Below are 10,853 nucleotides of genomic sequence, written 5' to 3' on the forward strand. Positions count from 1 at the left end.
GTGTAAACAGATTCTTGTCCCCACAACGTGATAAATACCAACTCACTCACACACACTCACATACACACACACACACACACACACACACACACTCACATACACACACACACACACACACACACACACACTCATACACACACACACACACACACACTCACTCACACTCACACACACTCACTCACTCACATACACACTCACACACACTCACACAAACACACACAAAATGTTAATTGCTGCAGTAAATGTGTAAAATAAAAAAAAAATCGTGTTGAGTGAATGATTCAATGACTCACTCATAAAGACTTCACTTATTTCATTACTGGATGAATCAGTGTTTTTGAGCGAATCTCTTGAACGAATGATTCAGTGACAAACACATGTTTAAAGTCCACATGAAATCAAAATTGACCATATTTACTTTGTTTGCCTAAATTGATCGTTTTGTGGTGAACAATTCATTCATGCAAGTCAATCCACACAAAAAATTTTTTTGGCTTCGTAATCTTTAATCAAAATCTGAAAATGCCCCTCCCCTCTGCTTTGGAGGACCTTCCCTGATGACGTAGGTTTGAGGACTTGGGTTGTGAAACGCTTAACCACTCCCCTCAAACCGTTAGTCTGTTATGAGCAGAGATGGAGAGGAGGAGCGCTAGAGTAAAACCCTCCCCTCTGTTCAATATTCCGTTTCACTGGGAAATACGTCACAACACTGGAGAAAAGTCGTTTGCAACTTCCGGTTCACGCGGACTTTAACAGTCTCTTGTCTCCACCTACTGGTGTAACGCTGTAATGATACAATCTTTATTTGAAGCATCAAGTTACTTTCAAAAGGTTACTTTCAAAAGGTTACTTTCAAAAGGTTTCAAGTTTCTTTTTCTCTATTTTGATCTCTACTGTAGACATCAGTGTTTATATCAGAACTATAAACTTTTACCCCAGTACTTCTACATGACAACACAGATCTGAATGTTCAAGCTTTAATAGACATAGAGCTGAATCGCCATTTAGGAGTAAGATCACATGAATGTTTGAATCAAGATTGTGATCTTTTAATGATAAATCATGCAGTTCTACAGCATAGTGTGAATATGGTTTAACTCTTGGCACTCAGAGCAAAAATGATCAAAGAAAAGCTGTTAAAAATGCAGCTGCAAGTTTTCCGGTTTAAAACACTAGTCAACATTTGAAGCGGATCAAAACCTTTCATCAAAGTTATACATGAATTTTGAACGATACCTGTAAGAGCCATTTTAATGCAATTTTTGTCCATTAGGGGGCGCTCTGACATTGGTATATCAGGAGCACATGGGTAATTAGACAACAGGTGTGTTAGTACTGGAGAAGCACACCGTGTTCTGACCGTGTTAAGCCATGTATTAGTGGAATACTGTGCTGACATGCTGTAATGTGTTGGATTGAGCTTAATGGTGCTTAACCATGCTTCACTGATGAAGAGTGATGTTCAAGGACATATTAAACCACAAAACCAGTCACGAGTCGCACGGGTATATCTGTGGCAATAGCCAACAATACACTGTACAGGTCAAAATTATCAATTTTTCTTTTATGCCAAAAATCATTAGGATATTAAGTAAAGATCATGTTCCATGAAGATATTTAGTAAATTTCCTACTGTAAATACAGTGAGGAAAATAAGTATTTGAACACCCTGCTATTTTGCAAGTTCTCCCACTTGGAAATCATGGAGGGGTCTGAAATTGTCATCGTAGGTGCATGTCCACTGTGAGAGACATAATCTAAAAAAAAAAATCCAGAAATCACAATATATGATTTTTTAAATATTTATTTGTATGATACAGCTGCAAATAAGTATTTGAACACCTGAGAAAATCAATGTTAATATTTGGTACAGTAGCCTTTGTTTGCAATTACAGAGGTCAAACGTTTCCTGTAGTTTTTCACCAGGTTTGCACACACTGCAGGAGGGATTTTGGCCCACTCCTCCACACAGATCTTCTCTAGATCAGTCAGGTTTCTGGGCTGTCGCTGAGAAACACGGAGTTTGAGCTCCCTCCAAAGATTCTCTATTGGGTTTAGGTCTGGAGACTGGCTAGGCCACGCCAGAACCTTGATATGCTTCTTACAGAGCCACTCCTTGGTTATCCTGGCTGTGTGCTTCGGGTCATTGTCATGTTGGAAGACCCAGCCTCGACCCATCTTCAATGCTCTAACTGAGGGAAGGAGGTTGTTCCCCAAAATCTTGCAATACATGGCCCCGGTCATCCTCTCCTTAATACAGTGCAGTCGCCCTGTCCCATGTGCAGAAAAACACCCCCAAAGCATGATGCTACCACCCCCATGCTTCACAGTAGGGATGGTGTTCTTGGGATGGTACTCATCATTCTTCTTCCTCCACACATGTTTAGTGGAATTATGACCAAAAACTTCTATTTTGGTCTCATCTGACCACATGACTTTCTCCCATGACTCCTCTGGATCATCCAAATGGTCATTGGCAAACTTAAGACGGGCCTTGACATGTGCTGGTTTAAGCAGGGGAACCTTCCGTGCCATGCATGATTTCAAACCATGACGTCTTAGTGTATTACCAACAGTAACCTTGGAAACGGTGGTCCCAGCTCTTTTCAGGTCATTGACCAGCTCCTCCCGTGTAGTTCTGGGCTGATTTCTCACCTTTCTTAGGATCATTGAGACCCCACGAGGTGAGATCTTGCATGGAGCCCCAGTCCGAGGGAGATTGACAGTCATGTTTAGCTTCTTCCATTTTCTAATGATTGCTCCAACAGTGGACCTTTTTTCACCAAGCTGCTTGGCAATTTCCCCGTAGCCCTTTCCAGCCTTGTGGAGGTGTACAATTTTGTCTCTAGTGTCTTTGGACAGCTCTTTGGTCTTGGCCATGTTAGTAGTTGGATTCTTACTGATTGTATGGGGTGGACAGGTGTCTTTATGCAGCTAACGACCTCAAACAGGTGCATCTAATTTAGGATAATAAATGGAGTGGAGGTGGACATTTTAAAGGCAGACTAACAGGTCTTTGAGGGTCAGAATTCTAGCTGATAGACAGGTGTTCAAATACTTATGTGCAGCTGTATCATACAAATAAATAGTTAAAAAATCATATATTGTGATTTCTGGATTTTTTTTTTTAGATTATGTCTCTCACAGTGGACATGCACCTACGATGACAATTTCAGACCCCTCCGTGATTTCTAAGTGGGAGAACTTGCAAAATAGCAGGGTGTTCAAATACTTATTTTCCTCACTGTATATAAAACATGTATTTCTGTGAGTGAATGCTGCACAATCGCCAACATAAATGCACAACTTTAAAGGAGATTTTCTCAATGTTTCGATTTTCAGATTCTAGATATTTTTAATAGTTGTATCTCGGCCAAATATTGTCCTATTATAACAAATCATACATCAATGGAAAGATTATTTATTCAGCTTTCATGCGATGTATAAATCTCAATTTAAAAAAATTGACCCATGTGACTGGTTTTGTGGTCCAGGGTCACATATGGAATATGGACAATGTTCATGCGCTGTATTTGCAAGGTATGGACACAACATGCTTTGAACTACATATACACGTTATACACGTTAATTACTTGCTCACTCCTATTACCTGTTACAATACCCGTTCGTGTCTTCGGACAACTTTGATGAACTGTCGACTACTGTAGATGTCATCAAGTCATGCTCATTGCATTGTGGGATGGGTATCATGTTGTTTCTGACCCAGTCTGATGTTCTCCACAGGTTTCATCGGCCGTAGTGACGAACCAGTCGACCAGTGAACTCTCTCTTATGGAGCCGTTAAGACTTTAATGGGACTCTGAACAGCGGCACACTTATCAGGAATCAGGAATCACACGGTTCAGAGCGACAGATCCCGAGCGGATCCTCGGACTCTCGCCACACGTCCATGTGCTGGTGGAGATGAACCGGAAGTGTGCCGATATTTCTGTATATTCTGACATGATATCACATGCTCTTCGCCATGAGTTTCTCTTTCTTTTCCTCCAGGCGATGGTTTTTAATGCCGCAGAAATGATGGAGTTGATTTCCTACATGTACGAAGTGATTCCACAGATTCCTTTTAGCTTTTAAAAACATGGAAACCAACTTCTTTATTGAGCGCAGACCACATTATTACACACAAAGCATAGTCCACGCTTCCTGCGCTTTTCATTTTGGACATTTATGCATCTGTCAGACGCTTTTATCCAGTGCATTTTTTATCAGTTCATGCATTCCCTTGGGAATCAAACCCAAGAGCTTGGCATTACTAACGCTGCTAATGCTACTAGAAACATTTTTCAGAATCACAAAAACGTCTTAAGAGAGGACCTATTATGCCCTTCTACAACGTCTTGTTTCTAGGCTCTACCAGAACAGGTTTTCCTGCTTGAATGTTGATTATTTTCAATGAGTCGGTGTTTCCCAAAAACACAGTTCTAACGAACACTCGCAAACATCATCGCAGAGTTGTGTGTCTGGAGCGACAGGTCTCCTGTGGTTAGAAGAAGAGTCTCTAGTTTTCATGACGTGGACTCAATAAATCCTGATCTTGAGCAGAATAAGCAATCTGACATTCAGTGTAATCTACGTCTTTTATTTAGAACACATATAAATGTCATTTACGTCTTTAAGTTTGTCGAGAGATTTAAAGCACCGTTGTTGAAGAGTGCGCATGTGTGAACGAGCTCTAGTGTAAGAACAAGTCGATGATTGAATCTGGAAATAAAGCAAAATAACTGAGAAAAATGAGAAATAGTCCTCAGATGCATGTCTGTAGTTTATAGCAAAACATCTAGTGTTAGTTTGATCTCAAACAGACTCATTAACAGTAGTTATCACTCCAACACCTGCGTGACGTCATTAACCAGCGTGTTTAAATGACCAATCTGCGACAATACGGTTTCTGGAAACAGTCGTGACATGACTAGTTGATTTCTTCAACGATGCATCGCAGTGAAGCACAAGTTACGGCGTTGTTCGGGAAACTCACCATAGACAGTATATAAACTGGACACAGCGACCTCATATGTTTCAACGGAGACAAGTGAAGTCAGTTAGAAGCACTCGCTTCCTGATGGCTGAGCGACTGCGCAGACTCAAACTGAGCTTGACGACGTAGATGTGACGTGAGCAACCCGTCTGTCTTCTAGTAGCTGTGCCGAGAGAAATCTGAAACAATCCCTTCAGAATCTCGCAGAGACGGAGAGTGTGAGTAGGAGCTGTCCATGAGCTGGAGCAGGAGCAACTTTTGCTAAGTATTCTGATTAATTATTCTGTCATTTTGCCTCCACGTCCCCCCGATCGCCCGCGAGCTTCTCCTCCTGTCCATACGGTAATCTCTCTACTGTGAGACAGAGAGTCGCGTGGTTATGACACAATCGTTAGCCTATTTTTACAAAAACTGCTTCTACGGGGCCATAACGTAAGATACAAGGTAATGGAGCCTTTTATACATTTTCGTGGTTCTTTAGAAATAAATAATGGACAAATGGAGTCTTCAAACGCCTCAGATGTGAAGTTATTCGCTGGTAAAATGACGCCAAAATGAATGGGAGTCAATGGGATGCTAACAGCAGGTGGGGGTCCGCTAGCCAATGGCGGCGCCCGGGGAAGCTTCAAGAAAATATGAAACCCTGCCCCCCTGAAACTCACCCCTGTTTAGTTCCTGTCTCTATGAAGCCCCTCCTCCTGAAAAGCACACTGTGCTCTGATTGGTCGGCTGGATCAGTGTGTTGTGATTGGTCGAGCGCTTCGAGTGTGTTTGGGAAATGTCCCGCCCCTTACCATAACCGCCAGTTTAACTCACTACTAACTAACTCACCCCGGCCCCGCCCCTTTATTCTGCGCATGAATTATTATAATGAGGAATATTGTGATGTGTTCGTTCCCGGGAGAAACTCAAGACTACAGTGGAGGCGTTTCAGGAGTTCAGAAACACAGACTCTCATATAGAGCAACACTACACACACTAAAGAAAGAGGAACATGGACAAAAAGCATAATAGGTCCTCTTTAACCAATAGCATTAAAGCAGACTTGTCACGCCCATAATACTGACCAATCACAGCGGAGACGTTCCCGACAGGCTCGTGCTGAGCAACAGGACAGCAATAATGTGATTGTCTGACTGTATATTTATGGCTTTTTTTTCTTTTCTCTTTTGTCTCGATATGCGCTCAACGGCGTTCGGTCATGTGATCCAGTTGGTCATGTGATCGAGTGTAGGGCGCACCCTTTAAACTCTACAGGGCGTCCCTGTTGCCAAAATAAAAACCAAAACATTCAAGAAACTCACAATAATCAGCGTTGCATTTTGTATTTTAGTAACAATGAACACAATAATTGTAACAGTAACACTTTACAATAAGGTTTCATTAGGTTTTATTAGTGTTAATGTTCATTTCAACATTTACTTCCACATTTTACAATAAGGTTTCACTTGTTCACATGAACTGACAATGAATAATACTTTTAAAGCATTTATTAATATTTCAACATTTACTAATACGTTATTGAAATCAAAAGTTGTATCTGTTAATATTATGTAATGGATAAGAAACTAATGTTTACCAAATTAATAAATACTCTAGTGAATGTATTGCTCATTGTTAGTTAATACATCAATTAATAGTAACAAACGGGACCTTATTGTAATTTGTTACATTTTTAAAAATGAAATGTATTTGTAAACATTAATTAATGCACTGTGAACTAACATGAACAAATGTATTTTTTTTTAACTGACTTGAAAGGTTGTAATAAATATATTTCTCACTGTTAGTTATTAGCACATTAGCTAATGTTAACAAAACACGAGAGCGTACTGTAAATGCTACTATTGTACATTTTTATGTTAATCTATTATTTATAAACATTTTTAACTGACTTTGATACTGAACACATTGGCAGGGCATTAAATGAAAAAAATCATCAAAAAAAAAAAAAAAGAATTATTTATATTTCTGTCTTTATTTATTCACACTCATCCGTTTTCTTTTTCTGTGGATCATTTAAAGGGACTTTTTGAGAATTTTAAGCACTTTTCCAGATCAGAAAAATCTTGTGTTCCAGGAAAAGACGGTTTGGAATAATCAGTTGATTTCTGTGACCTCACACACACACACACACACACATGTTTTCTGTTTCTCTCTCTAGAGAGCGAGCGAGCATGTGGTGTAACGTACTGTCACTCCTGAATGATGTGTGCAGATTCTGATGTAAAGGAACCTAATAAAAGATGAACGACACACACACGTGTGCTTGAGTTCCTGTCGTCTTACACCGCGTGCATGGGCGTCCCGCAGTGTTTGTGCCACAGATCGATGGCTTTGGTGACGATGGCGTCTGTGTTCTCCTGTGGCAGCTGTAGAGAGAGAGTGTGTGAGATGATCTTTACACACACGTACAGGAGAGGACAGAGAGGTCCATTTCTGGGTTCAACATAACGTCAATAAACATAATCTGTGGCACAGTGTTATTTAATATAGTGAGGAAAAAAAATAAATAATAATATTTAATTATTTTTTAAAAATTATACATTTTTATTTCAGTATTTTTTGTTAATTTTAGAAATGTTCAAGTTTTAGAAATGTTATTTTGTCATGCTTAGCATTTTAAAATATTTAATTCTAAATAAATAAAAATTCTACATTTTTTTTTTCAATATTTTTTGTGTTAATTTTAGTTAGAGTTTTTGTCATGCATTTTAAAATATTTAATTATAAATAAAAACAAATTATACATTTTTATTTCAGTATTTTTTGTTAATTTTAGTTAAAGTTTTAGAAATGTTGTTTTGTCATGCTTATGCATTTTAAAATATTTAATTCTAAATAAATAAAAAATCTACATTTTTTTTCAGTTTTTTTTGTGTTAATTTTAGTTTTTGTCATGCATTTTAAAATATTTAATTATAAATAAAAACAAATTATACATTTTTATTTCAGTATTTTTTGTTAATTTTAGTTAGTGTTTTTGTCATGTATTTTAAAATATCTAATTATTTAAAAAGAAAATTATACATTTTTATTTCAGTATTTTTTGTTAATTTTAGTAACATTTTAGTGTCATGCTTAGAGTATTTTAAATGCAGGTGTATATAAACATCAGACAAAAAAGTCAAGTACAGAAAAGTGATTTTCTGGGTTCAATGTGAGGTCTATAAACATCATTTGTGGCATAGTGTTATTTATTATAATGAGGAAAGTAAAATAATTCCTTGTTCCTCAATTAGAAAAACAGTAGTTCATATAATAATAAAAAATCAAATTATAAAATAATTCCTTGTAATGGACATAGTGTTATTTTAGTATTGAGATACTATTGTAGTTTTTATTAATATTTAGATTTTTTTTAAATATATATTTCTTTTCTTGTGTTAATTTTAGTTAAAGTTTTAGTAATTTTGTTGTGTTTTTATCATGCATTTTAAAATATTTAATTTAAAAAAAGAATAGAATTTTTTTTTTTTATTATAAATTTTAATTTCAGTATTTTTTGTTAATTTTAGTTAAAGTTTTATCAATTTTGTTGTGTTTTTATCATGTTTAGAAATATTTAAATATTGTAAAATGAAAGAAAATCAAAAAAATATATATTTCAGTTTAAGTTATTTTGAGTGAGAAATATTGCTGTAGCTGAAAACGTTTTTCAATATTTAATTTCAGCTTCCTGAAAGTTTATTTTATTTCAAGTAACAACATTTTTTATTTTATATTCCAGTTTTAGTTGTCTATAATAACTGTGCAGTCTATGGGACGAGAGCACTGGAGGATTTAAAAGAGGAAACAAAAAACTGTTGTTATGTCACAGATTAACATGCACTGACCCCAGAACATTCCTTTAAAATAATAAACGTTTGCACATATGTAACTGAATTAAGGAAGTGCTTACGTTAGACAGGAAGTTGTAGACTCCATCCGGGTGACTGATTCCCATCAGCAGGATCTTATAACTGAGCAGAATCTCCACGGCAACAAACACCAGAATCTTACAGGAGCCGCTGATCACCTTATCCCACACCCTGCCGGCCAATCACACCACAGCACAGTCAACCAATCAGCCAATCACAACAAACCAGAAACTGTGTTCTGAATAGTGTAGAACAACAATTATTCATATAAGAGATGACAACTGGACTACTCATGCAACATAATGAGGTCATGTGACAGTATGGTTGACTGACAGAAGTCAGTGAACTACAATTAAAAATGCATTAAAAAAAATCAATAATGAAAATGTTAATAACTGTTTTTATTTGTCAAAAATAATAGAAAAAAAATCCCAAACTGTTCTGCATGGTTATTGAACACAATTTTTTTTAAACATTATTAAACCTTTTTATTATTATAATAAATATTATTATTTATTATAGTCAAAAAGGAAATATTAATATCAATACTGTATGTTCTGCATGGTTATTGAACACTTAAACCAACATAAAAAAAAATTACAAAAATTATAAAGTATAATAGTAATAATAATAAATGTTGTTATTATTACAGTCAAAATATCAGAAAAAAAAATAAATCTTTTCTGCATGGTTCTTGAACACTTACAACAACTTTAAAGGGGGGGTGAAATGCTATTTCATGCATACTGAGTTTTTTACACTGTTAAAGAGTTGGATTCCCATGCTAAACATGGACAAAGTTTCAAAAATTTAATTGTACGTTTGAAGGAGTATTTCTGTGCCAAAAATTGTCCTTCCGGTTTGTCACAAGTTTCGGAAAGTTTTTTTTGAGTATGGGCATGTGTGACGTCAGATGTAGCGGAATTTCCTTATACGGGTCCTAAGGGCACTTCTCCGGTAAGATCGCGGGCGCGCGCGCACTCGTAGAACAGAGCAAGAGAGTGAAAGCAGTACCTCATCTAAGCGCTCTGCTCAGCTTTAGGGAAGTCAGTGTCACCAAAGAAGTGTGTTTTTGGTTGCCAGGGCAAGACAAACCTGCACAGATTCCCAAAGAACCCAGCGTTAAGGGAATAGTGGATGGAGTTTGTTTTTCCGGGGCAAAAACGAGTTGAGCAAGACTGTTTCCCTGCATTTCGACGATGATTGTTTTATAAACAAAGCCCAGATCACGGATTTGCAGATCGTCTAATGCTTAAGGATCGAGCAGTCACAATGATAAAGGTCCGCAGTCGTGCGTTGGAACCGGGCGGTGAGTAAAACTGTTGAACAAATGTCTCTGTGTGTTGTTAACATTACTAGCTCGGCGCGTTAGCACAGCTTTAACACATCGCCCACACGGCCCGCCCCCAGCCGCTCGGTTTTTTCCGGAAAGACTCGGTACGGTCTATCTTTCACTTATAAATATAATAAAACTAAAGACTTTTTGGAGATATGAACGATGCAATACTACTCTATAGGTACTCAAGATTAACAGGAGATTGAGTGAAAATGAGCATTTCACCCCCCCTTTAAAATTACTATTACTACTTATTATAGTGTCAAATAGTAAAAATCAATAAAAAATACTGTATGTTCTGCATGGTTATTGAACACTTAAATCAACATAAAAATTATTTAAAACTAATAAAGTAATAACAATAACTGTTGTCATTAGTCAAAAAAAAAAAAATTGTTTCACTTTATTTTGATGGTCCCTTTAACACATTCTGTTGACTATAAGTAACGTTACACCTGCATGTCTACTAACTCTCATTAGAGTGTTAGTAGAGTATTAGTAGTGTTAGTAGAGTTAGTATAGTGTCAGTAGAGTGAGTAGATTGTGAGTAGAGTAGTAGTAGTGTTAGTAGAGTAATAGTAGAGTGTTAGTAGAGTAGTAGTAGAGTGTTAGTAGAGTATTTGTAGAGTATTAGTAGAGCGTTAGCAGTGTTAATAGTGTT

General features: G+C 36.9%; 2 protein-coding genes across 7 annotated transcripts in view; one reads left to right on the top strand and one right to left on the bottom strand.

Annotated features, from left to right (window-relative positions):
• Positions 1-6,268, top strand: part of phactr1 (phosphatase and actin regulator 1) — a gene marked incomplete at its 3' end in the record, with an annotated part of 57,401 nt that extends 51,133 nt beyond the window's left edge. For all 6 annotated transcript variants that reach the window (XM_079888078.1, XM_079888077.1, XM_079888073.1 and 3 more), the window contains exon 13: positions 3,745-6,268. In XM_079888078.1, the coding sequence (XP_079744204.1) occupies positions 3,745-3,760 (16 nt within the window). The remainder of the gene's footprint in view (positions 1-3,744) is intronic.
• A 101-nt stretch (positions 6,269-6,369) lies between these two features.
• tbc1d7 (TBC1 domain family, member 7) overlaps positions 6,370-10,853 on the bottom strand; it is a 12,334-nt gene continuing 7,850 nt past the window's right edge. Inside the window, exons 7-8 of the mRNA XM_079888080.1 lie at positions 8,898-9,027; positions 6,370-7,368 (exon numbers count right to left, since the gene is read on the bottom strand). Of these exons, the coding sequence (XP_079744206.1) occupies positions 7,282-7,368; positions 8,898-9,027 (217 nt within the window). The 3' untranslated portion in view covers positions 6,370-7,281. The remainder of the gene's footprint in view (positions 7,369-8,897; positions 9,028-10,853) is intronic.

Source organism: Squalius cephalus (assembly GCF_949319135.1).
Source record: "Squalius cephalus genome assembly, chromosome: 12".
Classification (NCBI taxonomy): domain Eukaryota; kingdom Metazoa; phylum Chordata; class Actinopteri; order Cypriniformes; family Leuciscidae; genus Squalius; species Squalius cephalus.